The sequence below is a fragment of the Cyrtonyx montezumae genome, unplaced genomic scaffold (assembly GCF_038088225.1).
Source record: "Cyrtonyx montezumae isolate F1298 unplaced genomic scaffold, pur_monq_1.0 scaffold_2, whole genome shotgun sequence".
NCBI lineage: Eukaryota > Metazoa > Chordata > Aves > Galliformes > Odontophoridae > Cyrtonyx > Cyrtonyx montezumae.
Window position 1 is genome coordinate 43455585 of NW_027071936.1, and position 27857 is coordinate 43483441.

At 41.5% G+C, this 27857-nt stretch overlaps 1 protein-coding gene across 1 annotated transcript; it reads left to right on the forward strand.

Annotated features, from left to right (window-relative positions):
* Positions 1–26515, forward strand: KDR (kinase insert domain receptor). Its single transcript, XM_065737022.1, has 30 exons — positions 1–97; positions 1110–1209; positions 1703–1899; positions 2332–2456; positions 2774–2942; positions 3935–4074; positions 4254–4422; positions 5831–5942; positions 6037–6200; positions 7000–7156; positions 8322–8442; positions 8968–9076; positions 9809–10153; positions 11138–11284; positions 11444–11575; positions 12689–12795; positions 13193–13328; positions 13581–13685; positions 14490–14603; positions 15954–16042; positions 17600–17756; positions 19225–19325; positions 20595–20717; positions 20849–20960; positions 21349–21448; positions 21563–21668; positions 22615–22766; positions 24379–24475; positions 24580–24668; positions 25465–26515. Exons 1-30 carry the CDS (start codon positions 46–48, stop codon positions 25682–25684), a joined length of 4047 nt encoding a protein of 1348 aa, XP_065593094.1. The 5' UTR covers positions 1–45; the 3' UTR covers positions 25685–26515.
* The last annotated feature ends 1342 nt before the right edge of the window (positions 26516–27857 follow it).

Consider the following 27857-nt stretch of genomic DNA (forward strand, 5'->3'; position numbering starts at 1 on the left):
GCGCGGAGCGGCTCAGCTCGGTTCGGCTCGGCTTTGCGCCCCGGGATGGAGCTGGGGCCGCTGCGGGTGCTGACGGTGCTGCTGTGCCTGGCTCCTGGTAAGCCGTCGGGGAGGGATGTGCTCGGGTCCGGCCGCGGCACCGGCGTGGTCCCAGTGAGCGGGTGGCGGTCCCCAGTTTCCCGAGGGGTGCCAGCGCGGGCAGAGCGTTGCGGCATCGCCTCCTGCTTGCTGGGCTTCTGCCGCTTCCCAGAGCCAAGCAGCACTTGGCTGAAGGAAAGCCGTCATCAGTCAGCCTGTCGGGATGCCGGCCGCTGCAGCACGGGATCCCCTGGGGTTCCCCTGGAAATACCGGGATAAACGGGGAAAAATCCACTCTGGCCTCGCTGTCCCGTTACCCAGCCTAGCTGGCTGCTCTGTGCCGGGTGCTCACCGTGATGCGGAGCTGTTCGCGGCACCGCGGAGCGTCTGGGCAGATGGGAAGGCTCTGCCCTTCGCTTGCCTAAGAGCGGCTCTGGCACCGGCATGTGATCCTCGGGCAGGTGGCTCGGGGCGACCTAGGAGCAGCGGGTTTGTGTCTCTCTGCTTGGGAGAAAAAAGAGAAAGCAGAGTAAAGGAAAGTGATGCTCCTGGAAACTTAGAATTGTGCCGAAATGTGTAAGGTTGCTTCTTCACGGAATTCATTGATCAACAGTCTCAAAGAGTATGAGCGTATTCAGTTTATTATGAGAGAAGCTTGTAATCCCTTTCCCCAGGGAGTGAGATCATCAGATGTAGGTTTGCTTTATTTCAATGTTCCACATCCTCTCGTTAGACCTTGAAGTTGGCAGCACAAGGAAACAGGAACTCCACCCTGGCTGGCTGAATTGTCGTGCTCTGCATCCAGCTCCTGACCATCTGCCTGGCCTTCCTGTTATGACAGAGTTTTTGACCTTTCTGGGATGTGTAAAATTCATTATTTACCTTTCACTGTTAAGTAGGTGATGTGAAGGTGTCTGCTTAAAGCATACTGCATATTCTTTCATATGATACTGTTCTGATTGTATAGCATTTCCTTTTTGGGTCCTACTGGTTCTTGTACTTATCTGAGGGTTGTTTGTTTTTTATATCAGTTTTTGCAGGTTTGTTTATTTCTATGGATCAGCCAACCCTTAGCATCCAAAGAAGTGTCCTCACCATAACCACAAATGATACTCTAAACATTACTTGCAGGTAAGGGCCAGTCTGCACAGTCATTTTGGTAGGGGTGATTTATGCTGTGAGCTTCTGGACAGATTTCAGGTGTTTCTGTCTCTCCCCCATCCCTGCTTCTGTTTCTCCCCTTACCTTTGTGGCCCTCACCTAGTTTCTCCCTGGCAGAGTTCAGAAACCATCTCAAAGCCTGCAGCAAGGAAGGGTTGCTGAAGAAAAGCCCATCAGCGGGGCAGCCAAGGAGAGTGGGGCACTGCGTGCCTCAGAGCAGGCACAGGATGGCGTGGGAGGGAGCTGGGTGCTGTGTGACAGATTCAGCACAACTTTGTTCTCAAGTAGCTTCCTTCTGGCTATGAGCAGCAGGTCACTTGATGTGAATTTATCCTGATGCTTCATAGGGTGGGATGAAAGCAGTTCTCTAGAGAATCTGCAGAGATTATCAGAGCTGGGGCTCACAGCACAGCACTGATACTGTGTGGGATGCACTCACCTCCTTTGAACACTTCCCTTCCAGTGGTCAGAGAGCCATATACTGGTCCTGGCCCAATAACCAGAGCAGTGCCGAGAAGCGCCTTGCTGTGACGGGCTGCAGCGATGGCCCCTTCTGCAAGACCCTCACTCTCCTCAGAGTCATAGGCAATGACACCGGGGACTACAGGTGCCTTTATGGAGACAGCCAGGCAGCGACAACCATTTATGTCTATGTACAAGGTAAGTTCTCACGTGTTTTGTTTAATAAGCTTGGGAACTTCCATTTTTTGACTGACTCTGAGAAGGATGCTGCCATTGGGGGAGCCAGTGTAGCATGTCACTGCTTTCGACTGGTATTTCCTGTAATACTTATGCAAGAAAAGTCACACTGGGGTAAATCAGATTTGTGTCGGCACGCAGACTGTGGTGGCAGGAAGCTGTTCTCCAAAGTGTGTACCGCTGCTGATAAATGTTATGAGAATAATGATATTGTCAAGCTGGGGGGCTGTCAAAACATGTCCTTCCTTTTTAGTCTCATCGTTCAAGTGTTTAACTGAGTAAAAAAGAATGAAACTGAGTTGAGAAGAAATAAATAGGGAAAGATAATGAAAAAAATTTCCTTGATAAGCACACAACAAATAATATCCATTTACCAACCGAATATTCTCCTAGATTACCGATCTCCATTTGTGACTTCAGTTGGTGATCAGCTTGGCATCGTGTACATCACTAAGAATAAAACTGTGGTAGTGCCATGCCTTGGAACTGTCTCAAATCTCAATGTATCTCTACATGCGGTAAGGAAAAAGCTTGTTATTATTTTAAGAGTTAATTGAAATCACTGCAATATAAATACTTTGCCTGAGGTATAAATGTGTTTCTTGAAAACTTCTTTTCCTTGTTGGGAACTTTGCAGCCTGTGGTGAGTGCTGTGACTGAGCTTCTCCATGGTCCTACGCTTTGAAAGTGTGGGGTGATTGTCCACAAAGTGAGAAGTGCCTGAGCTGAGCTGCTAAAACTGGCTTCTGGCTCATATGGAAAATGTTGCATTTGAAAATCCAAAGTTGTTTGATTTTGAAACCTGACGATGCATTTTATCACTTATTTCAAACAGAAATATCCAGAAAAGATATTTGTCCCTGATGGTAAATCAATTTCATGGGATAATAAAAAAGGCTTCACTATACCCAGTCATCTAATCAACTATGCCGGCATGGTCTTCTGTGAAGCAAAAATAGATAACGAAAGCTACCAGTCTGTGATATACATAGTTGCGGTTGTAGGTAAGCCCAAGTTTTTTCTGTATAGCCAATGTTATTTTGCTTCTACAATGTGCTGACCCAATTATATTTGATAGGGCTGTAGGTTGCTGAATACTGACAATGCAGTTAATGCAAAATAAATGTTCTGATAACTATTACTGTTCTGTTAAATGCAATGTATTGTGTTCTTTCTAGTTGATCACTGGGCTAAGGGCTTCTATTTTTAGTTAATATAGATGCCAGGGATTTTTCTTCCCAACAATGCAAGCCTTTCTTCCCCAAATCACTCCCTTCTGTACTTGATTTGCTTATCTAGGATCCAAGTCATTGTTAAAGGGAACTAGAGGCAGGCGCACATCAGCAGCAGATGGAAAGTAATTGTTCTGAGGTATACTGAGGGAATGGGGGGTCTGACGGTCACATGAGGAGTTAGGTTGTCTTGCTTCCCTTCAGACTGACATCCTCACTCTGAAGGGAAGTTGTGCTTTCTTGGTATATGCTATCAGTTCATCAAATCCTGGAAATGCCAACTCCTGAGCTGCAGTGCTGTGAGGGGCAGTAGGTTTTGTCCTTGTACTGTAAAGATGTGATGGCTGCTCATTGAATTTCTCCTGTACTCAGCTGGGGCTGTCCCCTTTCTGAGCTGAGACGCAGGACGAGTGCTCAGATTCAGTACTGTGTTTATGGGAGCTGCCTGGCTTCTGGTCACCTGGTTGTGAGTGGGTCTCACTTGGCACTCCCTGGAATAGACCATATAGGTCACCATCTTCTGCCTGCGCCTAACACCCAGAAGATCTGAACAAGGACACACATCCTGTTTTGACACTGTCTTACATGGCTCTCATGTCACATGTGGAAAATGCTTGAGACTGGCAGATCCCTCCAGGCTCCTCTGCATGCTAGACATCAGGCTACACTGAGTAGCAGTGGATTTGGTGGGAGTTTTCATGAATTCAGCTGGGAAAGTCGGTACTGAGTGCTGTAACCCACTGTGTGCCTTTTTCTTTCTCCAGGTTATCGGATTTATGATCTAACTATGAACCCGCACTACCAAGTTGAGCTGGCGGTAGGAGAAAAACTAGTTCTCAATTGCACTGTAAGGACAGAGCTGAATGTGGGAATCGATTTTAAGTGGGACTACCCTTCCATCAAGGTAAAATCATAGGAACTGGGAAGTTCTAACATCACAGCAGAAGTTGGTTTTGCTACAGTGTTGCTACAAATTTAGTAATATTTACAAGACAGCTGATAACAAAGAAAGACACTGCTAGTATATAAGGGTGTGAAGAACAAAAAATTAAAATTCTCAAACATTTGTCTCTTCTATTGCAGGAAAGGCGTGCAACCATAAGAGATTTAAAAACCACTGCAGGAGAAATAAAGACATTTGTAAGCTCTCTTACCATTGACAGTGTGAACTTAAGTGACAAAGGTCGATACACGTGTGCAGCATCCAGTGGTCGCATGAACATGAAGAACAGCAGCTACTTCATTATCCATGGTACAGCATCTTCCATTTCAGTTCTGCTGTTTGTTCTGGCTTTGGGATGGGTAACTGGGACATAGGAGGCATCTCAGTGATGAAATGAATTTTGGAAATGAACCAAAGTGAAGCTACAGCAGGTCTCTTGCACCTATTAGCATGTTCTTGAGTAGTTTGCTACTACAAGATTATCTAATATGTTTTTAAAGAATGATGAATTGTTATTGTAAGCTGTAAAATCCCGCAGGAAAAGTAACATTTAGCTAAGCTAAACTCCTTGTGTTCTTCTGTGATGACCTTGAGGTCCTACAAAGCTGGCTTTGCACGGGTGACTGTATATAAGGGCTACCTGTTCTCACACCAGACGAACATAAAACAGGTTCTTGTGGCTCTGTAGGAAGATAATCTGGGTCAGCTTAAATGAAGCTAGGCAAATAAAACTTTTGGCTTTCAAGTTATAAGGAACTGAATCAAACTGAGTTCTGGTCATACAGATATGGTACAAAGGAAACAACACTGACTAATTGAACAGATAAGAATGAGGCCACATTCTCACAGACTTCTTTTCAAGACCCCCTTGGGCAAAGCCACATCGACTCCACTGGCTCATTTCTAGAAAAAATTGCCAGCGTGAGAATGGCCCTCTTCTTATCACTCAGTCAGACAAAGAACTTAGTATTTCAAAGGAGGCTAGTTTTCCTGTATTCTGTTTTCAGAGGCCATACAAATATATAAACATTCAAAATTATTGTGTGGCATAGTGCTTCAAGATACTCTTAATTTTCTCTTAGATTCTTTCTATTTCTCTTGAGGAGCTAAAACCATATCATTTGTTACTCTGAGTGTAATAGATACCACATTAACAAAATCGTAACCAAGAAGCTTGTTGCTGTTTTAGTCTTAATGCAAATTTAAATTAAGTAGTGTAAAGCATTTCATAGTATTCAGCAACTTCAAAGTTTCAATTAGATAAGTTCTTCTGAAGTGTGTAACTATGACATTGTAGTTTAAATACTTTTTTTTTTCCTAGAATGAGTCCATAAAGCCAGTTTTACATTATTCATATAGAAATAACTGGGAAGGCTAAAAAGGGGAATTGATTCTTTTGCCACAGCATCATAGAGAGTCAGTAGACCACTCAGTCTGACCGCTGATGTATTGAGAGCCATCTGGTCTCTGCTTCTCTAAGCTTCTCAGAAGAGAACTGGTCAGTTACTCTGTGCAAGGGAAAGGACTGGGTTTTTGTGCTGGGTCCATCTCTTCAGAAGCTGTTTAGAGTTGACTGTGCTTTAATAGTGCCTTACTGTCACTGGCCTCTGGTCATCTGAAGTTAGATGTTAACCCAAGCAGAGGCCACTTACAAATTTTACCCCTGCAGAAAGAAAGACCGCTGTATTTATTTATTTATTTATTTATTTATTTTCAGAAAGTCCTTTTATTCATCTAGAGAAAATGGAGAATGTGATTGAGATGAAGTTAGGTGATACAGTCAGTATTCCTGTGAAGTTTAAAGGATATCCTTCTCCAGAGGCAAAATGGTAAGAATCTGGACAAAATGTGTCTGAAAAGCTGAGCTGTTGTTGGTTGAGGTAAATCTCTAAGGTATTCAGACCTCTGTATTTTTTTCTGTAGGTACAAAAATGGAAAAGTCATAAATGCAAATCATACAATTAAGCTTGGCTATGCATTAGTAATCTCTGAAGCAACTGAGAAGGATGCCGGGAATTACACTGTCGTCCTTACAAACCCTGTCAACAAGATGCAGAAGAGACATACATTCACCCTGCTTGTGAATGGTAAGTGATGTGCAGGGATTCCACCCTGTCATGTGTATATGTCATCTGTTCTTAGGGTTAATTTCACATCAGAGCTATAAAACTTTGAATAGGCGCAGAGGCTTAGAGGAGAGCACTTAGTGCCCAGCTGGGGGGATGCAGAACTGGGCCATCTCCCCCGGGCCCTGCTCCAGGTTGTGCTGGTAGAGAGGCTGCAGGCTCCTGTTGTTGTTGTGGCATTATGAGATGGGTGTGTTTTTGTTTTCTGGATATTATTTCTTCGCCTCCGTGTCCTGTCCTTTTCCTGTCCTCCTTTCTCCCTGGTGCCTGAATCCTCCCCCCCTCTGCTCTATTCTGACCCCAGTCTGCCTCACCCATCCTTCCTGCTCTGTGCTGGCTGTCCCTCATCTTCTGCCTTGCCCCACACAGTCCTCCTCCTCTTCCTCCCCTCTTCTTCCCAGGAAACAGCCTTCCTCCTGTGCTTTGAAAACAGCAGGTCTTGGGAAGGGCAGTGAGGATAAATGCTGGAATGTAACAAACATTTAGTAGCTGGGAATAGAGGCAAGAACTCAAGGGCTACCTTTTAAACCTGGGGGGTAATGAAGGGAGATGTCAATGGAGATATTAAGCATTTCATCTTGAGATCCTGATTCTCGAAGCATTGGACAGGTTCAACACTTTGCAGTACATTGTCTTCCTTGGAGGTGCTCTGCTCTGCACTCAGATGTCACCAGCTTCTATGGGGACAAAATGACATGGTGTGTACACAGTGCCAGTGGGAAGTCCTATGCAATGTGTAATATCCTACTCTCTCCTCCAGTCCCCCCCCAGATTGGTGAGAACGCGCTGATGGCCCCTGTTGACTCCTACAAGTATGGCTCGACGCAGGCACTCACCTGTACCATCTACGCCGTCCCACCGCCCGCCGCTGTCCTATGGTACTGGCAGCTGGAGGAGGAGTGCACCTTCAGCCCCCAGTGAGTGGCAGTGGTGTTGCTTTGTGTCTGGGCTTTGAGGTGAGCTCAGCTGAGCTGGGCTGGAGGTTTGGGGACTCCCTGTACTGTAATTCTGGACAGAGAGTAGTGGACAATAAAAGGTTCAGCCCTAGGATTTGGTTTTGCTCCCTTTTAAGTCATGGCAGAGCTTTTGCTGATGACACCTCTAGGCTCAACATGACTTCAATTACCAATAAAGAAGATTATGGTGCTCAATAGACAGTCAGGCTCTGCTGACTTATGGGTAGGGAGTTGAAAGACAAGGGCCACCTGTGGTGAGGAGCTGGCAATGCTGGCTTGTTACCTTCAAGCCTTCTTCAAGGGCATCTTGACCTGTGATGGGTTTCAAATACAGCTATTTTTGTGTCCCCCACCCCTGTCAGCTCTCCCATTGGGCTCAGTCCCAAACACAGGAAACTTTCTGTTTATGCTAATTGCAGACCTTTGTGGTTGTTGTTTTTTCTCCTTGTGCTCAAGTGCTGAGTGTGACAGTGCTCTTTATCTGTGTGAAAGTGTATCTCAGAGGAAGTGCGCTGATTGATGTTGGGGAAAGATAGAGAGAGTGCCTGACTGAGATTCACGCAGCTTCCCTTATCTGGGCCTGCCATAAGCCCAGATTTCCTTTAACAAAAAAAAAAAGTCAAGAAAAAAAAAAAGCATTCTTCTTTCCTGTTGTTGTTTTTAAAGTGATTTCCACTAGTTTCTTCCTTTGGTGCCTGGTTGCTTCCTACACAATGGCTACTGTCCTCAAGAAATTCTTGTAGGGAGTTCAGTGATTTCTATGTCTCTCTGTCTTCCTTTGAACTAAATTAACTTGAATCTTGCATTTATGAATGGAGGTTTGTTCCCAGAATAGCCGCTTCCCTCCAAGCATCCTGATGGAGCTGACACAGGCAGATTAATTAGGGAATTCACCTTTCAGCTTGGGGGCTTCTTATTTTACAAAGCACAAAGGTCTCAGAAGGTTATAGAGTTCCATTTAATAGAAATATTTCAAGAAACATGCTTTTCCCCTCCAAAATATAGGCTGTAGCCAGTGATCCATCTGATTTCTTGATCAGTATCATCATATCATAGAGAAAATACAGAAGCACACTAGGAAAGAGCTAATGTTTCCTGTGAACTAATATATCTCTTCTTGTCTCAGAAAAGTTCGCATGGGAGCCAACCCGTATGCATGCAGAAAATGGAAAGTGATCTCAGAGAGAAAGGGTGGGAATCAGGTTGAAATTAAGCAGCGAGTTGTTACTATTGCTGGGAAAACAAAGGTGAGTAGATTTTCCTTTCTGTTGGCTGGGAATGACTAGACCTGTTCGGCAGTCCACACATCAGAAGTATGTCACTAGAGATGAGAGTCTTCATATGACATTAAACTGGGGATCTGCTTGTTGATTATGTAATCTCCTATTGAAGCTAATAGGCAGAGGTGGACACATTAGAAATTTCCCGAGGCTGATTCTTTATTGTGAAACTTGCTTACATTTCAGTAGTTTTCTCTTGGAATTAGGTGAGTTAATTTTGCCAGTTAATAAAGAAAAGCTGGGAAAACTGAAGAGCAGAGAAGTGGTGGATACAGTATTTATGGACACAAACACTAAATCCTGCTTTTTTGTTGTTTTCTTTTATCTCATTTTCATGCACATAAGGATGTGAACATCAGTAGGGGACTGTGTTGCTACTATGCTATGGAAGGCGTTTCAGTTGTATGGACACTTGCTGAGCTGCTGTGGTGGTCAGACTCATGCAGATACCTTAGCATGGATACAGCATGAATTTATTTTTTTCTCTTGTAGACTGTGAGCACCCTTGTGATTCAAGCAGCAAATGTATCTGCATTGTACAGATGTATGGCTACTAACAGAGCTGGATCAAGTGAAAGAATTATCTCCTTTCATGTGACAAGTAAGTATATCTTTCTGAGGCATCATGTTAAATTAATGTTATTTTGTATTCCCCACTATTTAGATGTATCAGATAATAGTGTTTAGCACTACACTATTATCTGATTCCTGTCGTTTATAAAATTTTTCAATCTTACTGAAGGTTTTTCTAAAGCAGTTTTTCAAGTCACCAGCTAACTTCAGCCATGAGGTGGGTTCTGTTGGCATCAGTGGAGTGGCAGTCCCATGAAAATTATATGAAGTGGGCACCAATATCCTGACATTGATTGCTGTTGGGTTTTTGCAGTCTTTTAGAAGAGCTAGAGAGAAATCTGGGTAGTTTCACAAAAGAAGTAATGATGCTCTATAAAAGCTAAGGCTAAAATTTTCAAAACTGATGGCAAAGAGCTTCTGCCTTCTTGAAAATCAGTTCCCATATTCACGTGAAATAATATTTAAATCCATATCAAAAAAGGAGGTAGAAGATAATGCTAAGAATTTTCACTGTTTGCTAGAAGTTTCTATAGGAAGAGGAACTGGATTAATTAGACAGGACTTTCTTTAATCCATATAAATACATTGCTTTTAATGGTATTGTGCTCTTTAACTAAGTTATTAATTGACTTTTCAGTGTTTTGTTCCCCTGTTTAAAAATAGACAAGGTGAAGATAATGCTATATTTGTAAATGGCTTTTCAAGTTAATGTTGACAACAAAATGTACAACCTAATAGGATTTTTTTTCTTAACTTGCAGGAGGTCTTGAAATTAATCTCCATCCTCAAAGTCAGCTGACAGAGAAGGATAACACGTCCTTGCAGTGCACGGCTGATAAATTCACCTTTGAGAAGCTATCGTGGTACAAACTCAGCACTTACACCTCGCAGACACCCTTTGGAGGGCTGCCCATGCCTGTTTGCAAGAATCTTAATGCTCTTCAGAAGCTGAATGCAACTGTTTCAAATACCAATGGTGAAAATGTCACCTTAGAACTCATTCTCCGTAACATCTCCCTCCAGGATGGAGGTGACTATGTTTGCATTGCTCAGGACAAAAAGGCTAAAACACAGCACTGCCTGGTGAAGCACCTCACTGTTCAAGGTATGGATCTCTTGCCATGAGCTACAATGAGTGGCTGCAGGTGAAAACAACTGTGGGAGTGCTAGGTTTTGTTGTCTACCTGCCTTGCATACGTGCACTCAATTTATTAAATAGATTTAGAACATTTGCTGTAAACAAAGGGACTGTTAGTTGGAGATGTTGATATCTGCTGAATGCAGGTCTGTGTTTTATCCAGATAGAAGGGACTGACCACTTTATCTGTACCAGTGAGGTAACATTGTGGCACTGAATGCTGCAAGGTGATGAGTTTGGCTTTTGCACAAATGATGGCATGTATTTCGCTTAATAACTTCTCAGTTTTCCTTTTCCCAACACTTTTTTCCCTCCAGTTGTAAGTGCCTGTGTGTATTTATGGTGTTAGTGGCACTGCATTTTGCCACTGAATCTTGGGTTGGAAGTAGCATCTATAATTTAAAACCATCATGAAATAACACTGGAATTCAGGCACAAGCAATAAAAGCTAGTAATCAATTAGCTTTTCACACAAATAATGATGACTTTGTTTGAGGGCCTAGATGTCTGGTCTCATTAAGCAACCGGGGCATTGATTCAGGAAAATACCAATGCGTGTTTATTGGCTGTCTTGAATGAATGCCTGATGGACAGCCAGTGTCAGCCTTCTCATAATGAGCCCAGGCACAGAAGTGGAAGAAGTGGAATGCAGAGGGAAGCAGTTTCTCACCTATTCCCTCTGCATTGCAGCCCAAGTAGTTACAAATTAAACAATCTAAACCAGGTTACATTAATGCTGCTAACATTTTCGTAGATACTATGACTGTCTTACATCATGTGGAAGGTTAACTAAGATTTTAATGTCAACTCTGCAGCTATTGATTTTATTTAAAAAAAAAATGAGACTTCATTACTGAGTCAAATGCATAATGCATCATCAACAGCTACTACTGCAAAAAATAGATGCTTTTTTAATCTTTCAGTGCTTTAACCTTGTTTCCATACCAACAGAGCCCATGGCACCCACACTTGTGGGAAATCTGGAAAATCAAACAACAAACATTGGCGAAACCATAGAAGTGTCATGCTCAGTGAATGGCATTCCTCCTCCAAACATCACATGGTTTAAAAATAGTGAAACACTTTTTGAAGATTCAGGTGAGGAACTTCTCATTTGTTATGGATTTTCTGTCACTTAAAAACTTTGTTTCCTAGAGCTTACTTTTAATTTTCATCTCAGAAAGTTTCATTTTCAATTGTTATCATCAACGAACATAAAAACAGACTAACTAAGTTTAATGATTATTTTTTTTCTAGGTATTGTTTTGAAAGATGGAAATAAAACACTAACTATACGTAGGGTGAGGAAAGAAGATGGAGGACTGTACACCTGCCTTGCCTGCAATATTCTTGGGTGCAAAAAAGCAGAGGCTTTTTTTTCAGTGCAAGGTTAGTATCTGTTTATTTCTAGTTTGTGCATGAACTTATGATCATCAAAATAAGAGTGAAAACTTTCTGCACTCTGCTGTGACTGCTGTCCCATTTCCTTAATATGAGCATGTACATTTTTTGCGTTAGGAAACTCCAGGTTTTGTCCACCAAGCTCTAGAAGTGCTTTTGAGATCCACTTCTCATTTGTATCATTCCTACTGTAGCTCACTGAAATGTAGCTTGCAATAGGAAATAATAAAATCTAACAAGAGGTTAATCTCCAGTCTGAGTAACTGGAACCATGATGGACTTTGCACCAACAGTTAGGATTCTGGAATTAGAAACCTTCAAGAAAGAAGCTAATAGCGTTTGGTACTGGTACATTTATGAAAAGTAGTTACTTAATAATTCACTAATCTCTGTCTTATATGTCAGGATGATTGTCTTTCGATTACATTAGGGCATGATCCAAATGTCTGTAAAAGTTGGAAATCTGTGTATGCCATACTGTTTCTCTTCAAGTAATGTATAGTGTAGCTCGTTGGGATCATGAAATGGAGTGTGCTACTGTGTTGGAAAATGTGTGTGGTGCAAGGGGTGACACACAAGACCATGATGTGTGGAATGGGAGCTGAAGAAAAGAGAGCTACTCCTGTAAATAGTTAGATATTCAAGTGTTGTTATAAGTCCTCATTTTCATGTGTTGCTGTAGAACCACATTTTTTATGAGCCTGCTGAAGCATTTATAGGGACAAGAGAGTGCTCTCTGGGTCATTCACAGCACTTTATTTACTATTTTTTAATAAATAATTTTTCATTTGGGATATTCTGAAACAACTATTTTTAAAATGTGAAATTTTACTTTATATTGGTTGCCAAAGATCTAGGTTCTGCCCATGGAACAAAGCTGATGCTAAGAAATTGTGTGGCATGTAAAACCACTCAGAAATAAGCATAATATTCTAACATTAAACCCAATCTTTTTTGTTTCATTTTGCTTTCGTTTCCTTGCTCCATGTTGTGCTTTTAAAACGAACCTTCAGAACAAGAACCTCCATTCTGTGATTTAATGAATAAACAAAACCAATGCGCTTCCAGCTATCACTCAGATATTCATTTATTTCTTCCCAGGCGCTGAAGAGAAAACAAATCTGGAGCTCATTATCCTTGTTGGCACTGCAGTGATTGCCATGTTCTTCTGGTTGCTTCTTGTAATCATCCTTCGGACCGTTAAGCGGGTAATGAAAAATTCTTGTACTGTCCTATCAGCACTGGTCTTGCATGACAAATGAAAGCTGACTTGAATTCTTTTGTGTTGTTTCTTTCCTTTGTTCTTAAATCAACAGACACATTTTTTTTCTCTCCATGCTGTAACATTCTTCCCTGGAACTGAAGGCTCAGAAATTTGTTTTTAATTGAACAGGCCTTCATGAGAGAAAAAGTTCTTCAACTGTTTTTGTTTATTAAAAAAAAAAGTGCAAGTAATTAATGATGATCACACTCCCAATGACATCGTGTAGGGGAATGGTAGCCAGGCATTTCTGGGAAACAGTAGAACACTCCAGAGTGAGAAACTGGCACTTTGCACGTCTCCACCAAAAAAACTGTGCATTTACAACTAATGCCATTTTCCAGGCCAATGGAGGCGACATGAAGACTGGATACTTGTCAATCATCATGGATCCTGATGAAGTCCCCATAGACGAGCACTGCGAGCGGCTTCCATATGATGCCAGCAAGTGGGAGTTTCCCAGAGACCGACTGAAGCTAGGTGCGTCTTCCCTGCGCAGGCTGTTATGTGACCCTGCAGCCAGCCCTGGTCCAGGAGGAGCTTCAAGGTAGTGGGGCTGCCATGATGCACAGCCTGCTGGGAGCACTCCAGAGTCCTGTGGGATATAATGCAGCCTCTCCTCACTGTCAGTCCTTGGTTAATTTCTCATATGTAAATTCAGTTTGCTGTTTATATGGTATCTTTTGATCACTGTACCAGGCAAATAAATCCATCTGTTCTTCTCACTTCAAGGTAAACCTCTTGGGCGTGGAGCTTTTGGCCAAGTCATAGAAGCTGATGCCTTTGGGATTGACAAAACTGCTACCTGCAGAACTGTGGCAGTAAAAATGCTAAAAGGTAAAGAAAATGACTTGGACTTCACCTTGAGTGCTCAGTATATGGATATTGCCAATCCTGTAACCAGCAGGGATAAAAATGAACAAAAGGCAATCAAAGCATTTGTACCAATGATGTATTAAAATTTATCCTAACAATTGGTGTAAAATGCATTCCTTTAACTTATCAATAATTGGAGTAACACAGCTGTGGTTTTTTGGCCACTGCTTTGTAGACTTACCATGTTCATAAGATAAACTTGCTTCTGTAAGAAATTTTCACACTTCCTTATTTGCTGGATGTAACCTGATGCTTTAGGACATGGACCCGAGGCCTCAGACATGTTCCAAAATGGGAACAACTTTGAGAAGCTGGGACAGCAAAATAGTTTTCCCTGCAGCAGTGGCTGTATCTCACCCTTTTCTGTTATGGAGGTGGATGGGAAAGCTGGTGGGTTTCTGGCTGTACAGTATAAGCTGTTGCACAGCTTCAGCTCTAGTCAGCTGCATAGGCTGGCTGCTAGGGTCAAATGGCAGAGTACAAGCTGTTCAAAAGCTCTGTGGGAAGAAAGGATATTTGCCAATATTGTTTGTGTCTCTGTTTTGATATGCTGCCCTTGTCAAACTTTGTCCAAAAGCAGAGCAAAATCAACCTTGCAATGCATATGGCTAGCTTCCATCAGTGTCCTGTAGCAGAGCTGATCCAGGCTGCCAGCCAGCAAGACTTTTCATTATATGATTTGGGAAAATAATGGTAGAGAAGGTAGAGGAGTAGAAAACCTTTCTGTCTGTGATGCTCCTGATGTGTACTGTTTCACATCTGCAGAGGGTGCAACCCACAGTGAGCACAGAGCACTTATGTCTGAGCTGAAGATCCTCATTCACATTGGTCATCACCTCAATGTTGTCAATTTACTTGGAGCCTGCACAAAGCCAGGAGGTGAGTAACTTCTCAGTGAGTGGGAAGGTACTAACAAAACCTCTATTTCTGTCATGTATACTGCCTAGAAGACTGAGTTTCAAAATTAAAGTTAAAAGAATTTTTTTTTTCCTGGTAAAAGTAGCTGATGCAGAGATGGGCTAAGAGCTCAAAGCCTTGTGTACTACATACAGCTCCATCCCTTGTTTGTTCTCATGAAGCTGTGAACACCCCTGTTCTTTCACTTCACTTTTCAGTACCTCATACCCACATTCATAGTGGATGCCTTGCACATAACAGGCTCCGGGTATGAGTCTAGTAGGACGTTTCACAAGTTGGTCTTATTTTTGTCAACAGCTACAGTGCAACTGCAAGTTATGGCCTCCCTCCATAGCTTTGGACAGGGTGTGGGTGTGTCTGTGTGCGAGTGGGAGAAGAGATTGCATTTTGAAGTCCAGTGCTGGGAGGATGAACCTATTTGACTTTATAATCTAGGACAGATGTTTCATTTAGCGAATTCAGCACTGAACACTAATTTGGAAGAAATTCAGTGTGGAGCAAGTCAGTAATAATTTTTCAGGGAAGCTGAACTGTTGGTTTACTGTGTGATCAGAATTTAATTTGTAGAGTTCCATGAAAAAAGTGCAGTAGTGGAAGGAAACATGATCCATAAATTCTTTCTTTGTTTATTCCACAACAAAATTGATGTGGCCAATATTTGGAACTTAGGATGGAAATCTATCATTGTCATAAATGCTTCTATGAGCACAAAACACTACATTTTGATTGTAGATTAAAGCGTCTATATTGGAATTTGAGATTTTTGATTTAAGTTGTTAGGACTTAAACTACCTAGACAAAAATGCATGGATTGTCACATGTGTACTGTATTGCAGATGTGTGGTTAATTGCACTGAAGTTCATTCAAATACACACACTGCATCCTTAAAATGTCACCTGTTACTTAGATAGGCAATTATTGGCACTTTGGTTAGAAACACAAATATACATTTTCACACGTGCAATCAGGTCTATCACTTTGAAAAGTATGTGCTTTCTTCTTCTGTTTCGTCCAATGGAAGATTAATAATTGCACTGCTTTCAACTGATGGTTTTTTATTTCCAGTATGTTAAACTTCTGAGAGGTAGTAGAATACTTTTTTGAAATGATGTTTTTCTAACCACAAATCATGCTGCAGGTTAAAGTGGGGTGTATATACCTGGTCTGGTGAGAGGGGTCCCAATCTATAGTGTCGGGAACTGGAACTAGATGATCTTGAAGGTCCCTTCCAACCCAAACCATTCTATAATTCTGTGATTCTATGATTCTAAAAATTATCATTCTAAATAATTGCTTTATATGTTATGCAGGCCCACTCATGGTGATTGTGGAATACTGCAAATTTGGAAATCTCTCAGCGTACTTACGGAGCAAGAGGAGTGAATTTGTCCCATACAAGGTGCAGTATAATGGTTGATTAGGTGTTTTTTTTTTCCATACACAATTTTTCAGTTTCTTGGGGAGAATGTTGTGGCAGTTCTTGAGGATGCTGGCTATTCAGTGCTTCTCATGGGAATGAGAGATGACAAAGACATCAGAGGTCATCTAGTTTTTCCTCTGGCCCCTGAAATGTTGCTATTTTGTTATTGTTAGCTTAGAATGTGCAAAGGAACTGGGCTTCCAGTATTTCCCTTGGCAGATTGTTCTACACTTGGCTGTATCTGTCAGGAAGTTTTTTTCTGATTATCAGCCTGAATTTTTTCCTTTCTTATTTGGTCTCCAGACCACCTTAAATAACTGCACTCCCTGCTTAGTGTATATATCCATTGTACCCATAGATATCATTTATTGCATATTTATCCTTTCAACTTTCTCCTTGCCTCACTGCTGAACCAGACTACCCATATGTTGTGCTGCTAATCATATTGTATAATTGATGCATCCCATGAGTTTTTGCAGAGGTTTTCATCTCCCAAATCATTTGCAAAGGACAGCTTTCATCACAACATTTCATGTTTGCATCCTACTTTAAAGGAGGGGGAGGATGGAGGTTGGCATTTTCAAGGTCATTTTCAAGGACACCTCTGCAAGGTGGTCTGATTTCTGGGAAGGGATGCAGGATACATCTCCTCTGAGGATCAGATGCCAGCTGAAGAGCATGGCTGTGAGTGCCTAGTGCTGAAGATCATGCCTGGGACTCTACCCTTTTTTACCCACAGCCCAGAGAAAGACCACTCAGTGCTCTGCAGTACTGATAGACCTGTTATTCAGCCTTCTTGCAGCTGCTGTGAGAGCTTTAATCTGTTTGTCAGCTTTCCAGAGGGTTATTTTTCTTCATCCTTGGAGTCATTGTTTACTATTTCAAATTGTCAAAGGCAGCTCACTGCATCCTTTTGCGAGGTAGAAAAGATAAACAAATATCTAAGGGAACTTGAGGAAAGAGGCAAGGTTTCACAAGACTGCTGACCCTTGCTCACTAAAGTGATGGAGATGGGAATCAGCAACAGGAAAATACAGCACTGTCATGGGAACAAAGTAACCAGACCGAGAAAATGGAACTGTAGTGGAGGAAGTCTGCAGATCTGGGATCTTATTCAGGGGAATTTGGTGGCTCTGTGGAATAAGGTAATAAATCAGATTTTGAGGGTAGCTAGGGTTTTGGCATAGGTGTAGAAGTTCAGTTGAAGGGTCTTTGCAGTAACAGAAAGTAGTGCAATAGAGATGCTCAACAGTGTGTGAGGAGATTCAGCAGCATGTGTGCTTTGTGAGTGGTGGGGACTAAGCACTGGGTAGAAGGCTGTGAAAGCCAGATTCCCGATACTTGTCAGAGTAGCTTTCTTCTGAAGAGTGTAGAGGTGGCAGTGAGGGGCAGCTGGGAGGCCGTGGGAGCAGGCCAATGTAGTGCTGGGAATGGGTACTCATGAGGTGGACCAAAGAGAACTTCGTTGCCTCTTCTGGAGAAGCTTCTGATACCCTTTCTGTCACTGATTTCTCCCACTTCCTCTGTTCTATCTAGACCAAAAGTGCTAGATTTCGGCAAGGTAAGGAGAACTACATTGGGGACATCTCCACAGACCTGAAGCAACGACTGGACAGCATCACAAGCAGCCAGAGCTCCGCAAGCTCCGGGTTTGTGGAAGAGCGGTCCCTGAGTGATGTGGAAGAGGAGGATGGTAAGATATGTTTTCTCCTAATTTTGGAACAGCTGTCATTGGTGGAGGCTGATGAGGGGCATCAAGGACAGGGTGTTTTCCAAATCTCCCTCAAAATTGCGTGCAAAATATTTCTCAGATGACCAAAGTTGTTGAGCTGTGGGTCATTGTATTTCAACATCCCAGACTTCTCAGCCCATTCCCACTCCAGGCTAGAAAAGGTTCAATTTTAGTGCACTGCCTTTTGGAGATCTGTTTATTTAATGTCCCAGTGGCTTCAGGAAAAATCAGGGGAGACAACCTCCAAAGTCAGCATAGAGAGGATGCACTAGAAAGCTAAATGAATTTCCTCAATGTTTACCCTGAAGATAAATACTATGAAAAGCCATCTGTTTCGCTGCCTGTTCATAGAGAAGTTGGTTTGCCTTCCCTGCTTGCAGGTGGTCCACCAGGAACAGGAAACCTGAATTTTCCTCTTATTCAAAGCTTCCCTTGGATATACATACTCCCTGCAGCAGCTTCACATTTGCCATGTTGTCCTTTGGCAGCAATAGTGCATAGTGTTCAGCATTGCCCAAGTGTTTCAGAGAGCACTGACTTCAGCAAGTAGTGGTATCAGACTGCTCAGGAAGGAAGCTGTAGCTCAACTACCTGTATCTCAACACTGAAAGTCATGTAATGTAAAGAAAAATGTCAGTATATTAGTAGTGAGGGTGAACTTGCTGTTAAATTTGATCCTAATAGGTAATGTCAGGCCTGCAATTCATGGTGCATTTCTACACCATTTTAGTCCTTTTCAGACATATCTGGAATGAACACTGACTCTCTGAGTTGAAATATTGTCAAAGCATCTAGGCCTAAAGCTGGCCTTGAGATGAGAGTTTTAGCCAGCAGAGCTGTAGTTTGTGGCATATCTCTTAAAATCTAGAGCTTTGCAAGGAGCTTGATATATTTCTTTCAGCAGGAACAAAGTGCTGAGGTATCCTCATTGGATACTGAATTATGCTATTCCTCAGGGTCACTAGAAGATGAAGTTAGGTTTCCTCTACCCTAAATTAGCAGGGTTTTTTGCCAAAATTGAGTCTTTCTCCCCATGGCATATTATTCCTCCATAAGGACTAGGTGGGGACTTCACATTGCTTTCCAGAGTCATCTGCTGAAACCACAGCAGGCCTTTCCTGTCCTAGAAATTTGTGAGCTTGGATTTTTGGTTGTTTTTCTTTTGGGACTGTTTCACAAATCTTTCCACTGGAGAGAGCTCTGCAAGTAAGCAAGGAGGCCTGAGGTGAAACTCATCATCTAAAAGTTTAATTTGCATAGATTTGGTTTGGTTGCTAGTACTGATTATACACCCAAAAAAGAAGGGCTTGATTTGCTTTTGCAGTTTACTGTGACATGAGAATAAGATGAACATTTACCTAGGAAGCAGTAATGGGTAAATTCAGTGACAGAGGGCACTGCCGCTTGACTGTTGTCTGATTCTTTGCAGCTGGTTCTGAAGACCTTTGCAAGAACCTTTTGACCATGGAGGACCTCATCTGTTATAGCTTCCAGGTGGCGAGGGGAATGGAGTTCTTGGCTTCACGCAAAGTAAGGAACTTCTCAGGAAAAGTGGCATGTTATTTATTTGACTGTAGGAAATAGTGCTGTAGGTCTGTAAAAGGAAACAGTGTGTTCATCTTTGGACTGGCAGTCATCCGCAACATTTTCTTTTTGCCCTAAGAGATATCCAAATCATAAATATTACAAAGTGAAACAGCCCATATGTTTATTGACACAAATGTTAGTGACCTGTGTAAGATTTGTGGGTCACTGATTCATAGATGAATGATTAAGTAGTTGGTGGAAGGGAACTGACATATGAGGATGACTGAAGGAATTAAGGACAAATCCCTGGAAAACAGCGCTAAGTTAGGGTAAATGTTTTGAGGAAGTTGCGTGTGTCTTGTGCACTGGGACTGGAAGGACAGTGTTAGGAGAGAGGATGCTCATCTAAGAAACTTTGTGGATGTCTCTTTGATGAGTCTCTTAGCAAACAATTAATACCCTGGGAACTAATAGCGCCTCAGTTGCGCTTTAGCTTTGTATAAGTCCACCTCTGTGGTTTGATCCTAAATACACATAGTACATGTTTCAAAGGATGTAAATGCCAGCAAGAGTGAGGAATTGATTGCAGTATTATAGAAACAAAATTACTTAGAAATGAGAAATAGAATAAGGGAATATACCACTTCTCTAGGTGTACAGTGCAGTCATCAGAACCTTTCCTATAAAAAGTTCCTGAATCTACTCTTATATATCCTCATTGGTATGTACGTGTAAAATTGTCATTCCTCATTGCATTTCTAGTCCATACTAGAAACAAATCTGCAGCCACTTTTATTACTTTGAGCTATTGAGGCTTGAATTTTAAAGTCCTTGGGTCGTTGGCTAAGCTCCCATTCTGCACAGACTTTTCTTTCTCCAGTCATTATTAGTTTGTGTTGGAATCAAATTGGCATCTTAGAGTGGTATGTTTCTCAGAGGGAGAATGGAGTATAGAGATTTCAGTAAACTTTAAAGATAATCAGATCTGAACCTGCTTTGTGTCAACTTCTAGGGATAAATAATTAGATAACTTCAAAGGACCTCTGTGTAGTGGATAAAGAGATGTACGTTTGGACATGGGAACACAAGTATTCCTGAGCCAAATCAGTTGTGACCATCAAAAAAGCACTTGAATTCAGTAACTGTTAATGCTGAGGTTTTAAGAATTGTCTGCCCTTTGAGGGTAGGAGAGCACATATGTGAAAGAGATCAGCCCCATGAACAGAGCTGTGACAACAGGCAGTGCTTGAAGTTGTTTACTTCTCTTTGCAGTGTATCCACAGGGACCTGGCTGCTCGTAATATCCTCTTGTCAGACAATAATGTGGTTAAAATCTGTGATTTTGGCTTGGCTCGAGACATCTACAAAGACCCAGATTACGTCAGAAAAGGAGATGTAAGTTTCAGACTCTATTTGGGATACTGTTTTATGTGAAGTCAGGACTCAAACCCTTAAATAGGTCTTTAGAAAATCAGTCTTTTACTGAACTGTGACGTGTATATATTTTTTTAATCGCGTGTTTTCAGGCTAGGCTACCACTAAAATGGATGGCACCAGAAACCATTTTTGATAGAGTATATACCATTCAGAGTGATGTGTGGTCGTTTGGAGTTCTGCTGTGGGAAATATTTTCATTAGGTGAGTCACTTTAATTTCATTGACCATCTTAAAATTTAAACAACAGTCTGTTGAAGAAAATAGTCAAAATGTTCTTGGATTCTCTTCAGTATCTTTTACTTCTTGAAGATTTCCTGTTTATTTTCTCCATCAAAGTTAAATACTGAAATTTCCTTAAAATGCAAATGTAGGAACATAGACTTAAATGCATCTTCTTGAGATTTCAGTATGTGATTACGTGCCTCGTTTACTCATTCAGTTGCTTCTGCCATCATAAATACAATTTGTTTGCACATCCAAATGTACTGAACTACCTTATTAACTCAGGCCACAGTGAATTATATGTTAGAAAATTAATTCCAGAAATTAAGAATCTAATGCATTAAAATCACCACTGCTCTCATTTTAGGTGCATCACCATACCCTGGAGTGAAAATTGATGAGGAGTTTTGCAGAAGACTGAAGGAAGGAACAAGAATGAGAGCACCAGACTATACAACACCAGAAATGTAAGAAACTGTTGTTTTAGCTGCCACAGTTATCCCACAGTAATAGCAGATGTTTAAGAAAGTGGCAGGTTTTGTTTTCCTTATGCTGGTATTTCATTGGACTTGTCTTTCTAGGTACCAAACTATGTTGGACTGCTGGCATGGAGATCCTAAGCAGAGACCAACTTTTTCAGAGCTAGTGGAGCACCTGGGTAATTTACTGCAAGCAAATGTCCGTCAGGTACATTAAATTTTCTGATTACTAGAACTACCAACTGAACCCCATCTGTCTCACTAGCTACTACAAAATGCCTCATATGAGTATTGGAGCTGTGGGAGAACCTGTTCTTCCACTCCCCCTAGCCAGCAGCTGAAACAACTGGCAGAGACAAAAGATTTGGTGGGGGGAAAAGATCACTGAAGTCTGTCAAGATGACCAAAAGGCACACTGTCTGGCCAGCAAGGGTTTCCCATGATGCTACTGGTGTCATTACTTTGCCATTGTGTATGTGTCACATAGTAATCCAAAAGAGATGAATGAAAAAAAATTAGAGAAGAGTTAGAATCTTAAAGGACTTCTTATGGGACTATAAATAGATATACAGTGCCAAAGGATGCAAAATCCCATTTTCTCTTCACATTTAGGAGCAGAAATTTAAGCAAATAGAAGAAAGTTTAAAAAATATTATCCTAGTTATTCATATCAAGTGGGATGCTGAAGTAGAAAACTTACTGTTTTTGCTGTCTCTATTTCCTTCTTTTTTTCTGTTAACTTCTTACCCATAATTTAGTCCTTATATACTGTAGTCCAATTCAATTTCATCTTCAATTTAAGGTTATTTTTTCTTCACATTCATGCGCTTCATGTTACTGGAACTCAAAAATTACAAACAATTATGCTTTTTATTTCAAAGACATCAAGAAAAATTCTATTTACACATATTTTCTAGTATGTCATATAAAATTCTCTTTTTTTTTTTTTATCAGAAACTACTTGGCAGTAGCTTTTTACATCTCTTTTTTTATTGTATCTGCTCCTGCAAAGGTAATATAATTCTCACAATTCAGTGAAACAGCCAACATATCTCTTACTGGACTGATGCATTCTCCATGTATGTGTGTGAAACTGCATTTCTTTATAGCATTTTTTATTTTTGTTGTTGTTTTTTTTTCACTGCATTCTACAGGATGGTAAAGACTACGTTGTCCTTCCTTTGTCAGTATCGCTGAATATGGAAGAGGATTCAGGTCTCTCTCTTCCAACTTCACCTGCTTCCTGTAGGGAGGAAGAGGAAGTCTGTGATCCTAAATTCCATTATGACAACACAGCAGGAATTAGGTATTTCATATGGTCGACATCCTACTGGGGCCTCTGTACAGTTTTTGTTCGTGCTGGGGGCAGGGAAAATGAAAGGAAGAGACCAGCTGCTCTGGTCCATATTTAACCTCCCCCACAGGGATACAAATGAATCGTAGAGCTTCTGTAGGCAAAAACTAGCTCCTTACCTCCCCCAAATGCTATGATAACCTTTAGATGTCATTCAGAAATAAATAAATAATGAAAAGATACTGCAGGATCACCTTTCTACGTGGTCCTGGAGAAGATTGGGTAGTCACAGTGCATTTCATACTTGAGCTGAACCAATGGTCCTAGAGCTGAACCCTAAGCCCTATGTTTTAGTAGTGCTGCGCTCCAAAATATAAGACCTGAATTGTGATTCAGCACTGAAAATGTTGCATTTATTTTCCACTTCTGACTCTTCCTAGATGGCTTTTCCCGATCCCTACTTCCTGTTATGAACAGATGTAAAATCTCTCCATCAAACTTTTGAAGAGACTTTAGCACTTCTTTTCTCTACAGTGTGACAGAATTAATGAGAAAGCACTTGTGGAAACTGTACTAGGAGAAGCAAAATGGGGAACAGAAGACTTGTTTTGAGGCTTTGTTCTTCTGTTATCTGAAAAAGGATTTTGTAGCCATGGATCTTACTATTCATGCAGTAGAGAAGATTGATCTGTTCAGTTATGTCTCTTTCACTCTCCACAAAAGTAGTAGCTATGAGGAGCAGTCTTCAAATCTAAGCTGGAGAAGGAGAGGCAAGCACAGGGAAAACAGAGAATATTAAAGAATATATGAGGCAAATTAAAATCAACAGGAGACTGGCAGGACTTGGCATAACTCAAAGCTGTGAAATGGGATGAGTGATGCTTTGAATTACCTCCAGCTTTGCACAGGTATATGCAGGTTTCTCTTCTAACTCTGTAGTGCCTGGAGTGTGTTTTTCTCCATTAGCTGTCAGGAACATAAATTGGAGCTATTTAACTGAGACAACATCTATATTATTTCAGATCCACTTAGAGATGGCTGTTGTGTTTGCTGTATTAGTACCTCCATGAAACTCCAGTTTTTCTATTTATTTATTTTTTTGGTCTAATATTTTTTGTGGATGTCATCCTGAGCAGAGGGCTTCTTTTGGAGAAGAGCCTTCAGGAGGGATGCAGCCCTGCCTGTGCCGATCCCCATGGTTTAAGGGCGTCAGTCTGCTGAGTCTGCTGTTGTTGTCCTGGGTCCAGGCAGGGGTCCCAGAAGTTCAACCCAAAGAAAGAGACACATGTCTGTGTTCCAGGCTGCTCTGTTTATTATACTTCTGAGCAAAGCTTGCAGGAAGTAAAGCCCTCCAGCGTAACTGAGGAAAGGAGCTGTTTTCTCAAAGCCATTTCATAGAATTTGCTCAGAGATCAAGGTTGTTAGGAGCAGAAGGTCAGAAACTTGCCACTTGTTAGGCAGTTTGTCCTCTTCAGTAAATGGATATTTTGAGGTTTGCATAATATGTTTTGACAAAAGGATTAATTTCTCTATAGACAGATAAAAGGATTCTGATATCACTGTGCTGTTTTCAGCCAAGTTGTGGATAGTGGACACAAAGCGATTGTTTTTGTTTTCTTTTCAGTCAGTACCGACAAGGTAGCAAAAGAAAAAGCCGACCTGTGAGTGTGAAAACTTTTGAAGATATCCCATTGGTAACCACTGCAAAAGTTGTTCAAGAGGTGAGATTGTCTGCTCTTTGTACATCTTTTCTTTTTTTTTTTTTTGATGTGCAATTACTTTTTTAAAATTTTTAGCCTTAATGCATTTTTTATCACTTTCACAGGAAAACCAGACAGACAGTGGGATGGTCCTTGCATCTGAAGAGCTGAAGACACTGGAAGAGCAAGATAAACAAGTCAAAATACCCTTCAGGTAAGGCTCAGGCTGCAAGTAGGATTGAATATGAATTTTTTTCTTGCAGTAATTCAGAACACTGATAGGTTTGTAGATTTTCTTAAAATACAAAAACATCTCCTACTGTATTTTTAAAACCACACAAAGAAAAGTTGTTTGTTTTATATCTGGTCATCTGCATTTGGTACCAAGAGAGGAAAGGCAGCACAACATAGAAGGGACTTGTATTTACCAGCTGCAAAAGCATCAACCACCCCTTGAAGGAACTGAGCCAGTACACACAACTGGGGTGACAAAGAGCTCTTATTTTTGTTATTCTTTCTTTCTTTCTTCTGAAACCAGCTCTTGAGTTTTCAGGATGTACCTGGGTATATTTTCAGAGCATTGTACAGGGGTTCAATTGTGCTGTTCACAGGAAATACAGTGGCATTCGTCTGACTTACGCTTTCTGAGAGCTTCTCAGAGGAATTATTTTGTACAAACAAAGGTGTATAGCAGCTACGATTCCACTGTGGCTGAATTGTACAAAACATATCCAAGTTTTATTTTCATTTCATCTGCAGTTGCAATCCAACTCCCTACTTTCATAAAATTAAATTTCTTTCTCATGCATTAGTGAAGTTAGGGCGTATAAAAAGATCTCTCCTTATAATCAAACACGTTTATAAGGGCTTAAAATCAGTTTTGTTGAGTTCACCGTTTTGGTTTTGTTGTTGCTGTGATGTGAAGCAGTTATCTGCAGGAGTCACCCACATGCCCTCCGGAATACAAATCTGTTTCTCTCTCTGACTTGACCTGTGTGGTTTTTTTGCAGCACACTAGTGCCCAGCAAGAGCAATGAGTCTGTCATGTCTGAGGCCTCCAACCAGACGAGCGGATACCAGTCAGGGTACCACTCAGACGACATGGACACCGTGGTCTGTTCCAGTGAGGAGACTGAACTGTTGTGTGCCCAGGAGGCCTCTCCTGCACTGTCCCGTGCACACGGCCTGGCATATGACAACTCTGTTCCTCTTGCCACCCCACCACTCTAGGCCAAAACTGGTGGCTCCAGGTCCCCTGGAATGTGCCTTCCTTGCCTTGGCTGGTGGTATTCACATTTGGTGTGTACAGAGACTGTGGCCATGGGCCTAGGGAAGGACGTTTATTTTTTCAGGAAGAGGATACAGGAGCATCTTGCAGCCCAAAGGCAGTGCCACACTGTGGGGCACTTTCCTCCAGAGACTCCTGTGGCTGAAGATGTGAAGCCCTGGCTGCGATGTGTGGGTGCAATGCCAACACTATGGCAGAGGCAGTGTGATAACCTTTAGGATCTCAGTGACAGGCTGAACCCAACACGGACAGTGGCATGACATTCAGCTCAACTATTTCTAATTGTACGAAATAAAGGCACAGCTCTGCTCTTTTGTTTTTCCCGGCTGGACTCCAGGAAGGAAACAGCACAGTGCTGGCTTCTTGTTTCTCAGAGTTATCCCATGCCTGTACCTCCACAAACAAAAAAAGGAACCTCCAGCTCAAGGCTCTGGTGTTCACGAATAGCCTGAGGCTAAACATAGGCTCGGCTAAATATAGGTGGGGAAGGTGGTCTGTCCTTTGTGGAGAAAAATGTTGCTGTACTAGGCCTCACCATCTCTGTCTCCTTGGGGAAGATGTGTTTGTTGAGATTAATTAGGAGGGGCAGCCTGATGGTGGATCATGGGTGTATGGGGCATGTCTACCATGGTGATGTCTCTGCCCACATCCTCCCCAGCATCCTCAGCTCTTGCCAGGCACCTAATCACCTGTGAGCTACTCAGGAGTGCTGCAGAAAATTCCCCTCTGAACTGTCACTGAGACAGAGGAAGGAAGGGAGGGTTAATTTACTTTAGAACCATGACCTGTGGTCCTGGTGGGTTATCCAAAGCGCACTCTTGCCTTCTCTTCTCACCCCTCTTCCCCAGATGTAAGTCACATCTGTCACTGACAAAATCAAAGTTTGTTTGCACCAGCAGAGATTGTGGTTTATGTGGTCTTGAGAATCTGTGACTGGTTTCATGGCAGCTCCAATCTTCTCCAAGTGTTGAGACTGTAATTGTCGGACAACTTCTTACTGTGCTCTTGTAGTCCCAGAGCTCATTGATAGACACAATGCAGACTACAAGGTTTCAAAATGTAAAGCTATTTCTACTGAGTTCTTTTATGTATTTTTATATTGAGTTATTTTGTTTGTTTGTACTTACTATAAAGTCAGATGCTGGGAACCATGAATATAAGGCATATACAGTATTTATAGCCTCCTTATGTAGAAATAAATGTAATATATTAAAATATAAATATATATATTATATAATTGATATTGTACTATTCACATTTTATATCAGTGTTCTGTAGCATTATCAGGGTCACATTCTTAATAGATAAAGCTTTTCATTTTATTACAAGAGAATGGAACTTTAGAGGATGAGGGTATGGGTAGATTTTTTCATGCCTGAATTTACTTGTATCTTGTCTATTGACAGGGAAACTTATCAAGTGCTAGTTACTTTAAGTGCCTCTTAACAAATCTAGATATTTCTGCCATTGTACAGATCTATGGACGTTTCTGTGGTTAACTATAGTAAAGAAACTTCAGTAATTTTTAACGGTTGGAAGTAATAGCATTTAAAGAATTGCTCAGAGGAGAGGACTGCTTATACAGTCCAAATCTCCTCTGAAAGTGTTTATTGAACTCGGTTAGGCTTTTGTCTGAGGAGTAGCATTTTTCCTTAAAGCTTTATTTGTTTTTGTCCCACTTGTCTTTCTTCCATCTCACAGCTGAAATGTTGGCCCTTGCTCTTACGTAACCATGCATTGCTTTATTTTAAATCCATACTAAAAACTACACCTTTTCATTCTGTTTTCTGCTTTTTAACTTTCTCTTTGATCCTGTGCCCACCTACATTCTCAGTTTGACCACTGTTAATGTCTGAGAACTGCAAGAATCATAAGAGTTTGTGTTAAGAAATGTGCAAGGGAAATCAAGCCACAATATCAGACTTGAGTTTTCCTCTTTATTGCAGTTTGAAAAATGTCCTTTATAGATTACTGCATAATGAGATCACTTGCCAAGCAAGTGGGATATATTGCCAGTTAACTCTACCAGGACTGAATACAGGGCAAATACCTTTCTGTACTAGATGAATGCCGAATTACATGGCTGTGGGCATCCAGGTTCAGGTATTTCTCTAT

Bases quoted from the DNA above. Each gene is read 5' to 3' on its own strand.
- KDR (XM_065737022.1), top strand. From the start codon at position 46: ATGGAGCTGGGGCCGCTGCGGGTGCTGACGGTGCTGCTGTGCCTGGCT. The intron at 6,201-6,999 runs GTAAGTGATGTG...TCTCTCCTCCAG, and splicing joins ATTCACCCTGCTTGTGAATG to TCCCCCCCCAGATTGGTGAG. The intron at 16,043-17,599 runs GTGCAGTATAAT...TGTTCTATCTAG, and splicing joins GTGAATTTGTCCCATACAAG to ACCAAAAGTGCTAGATTTCG.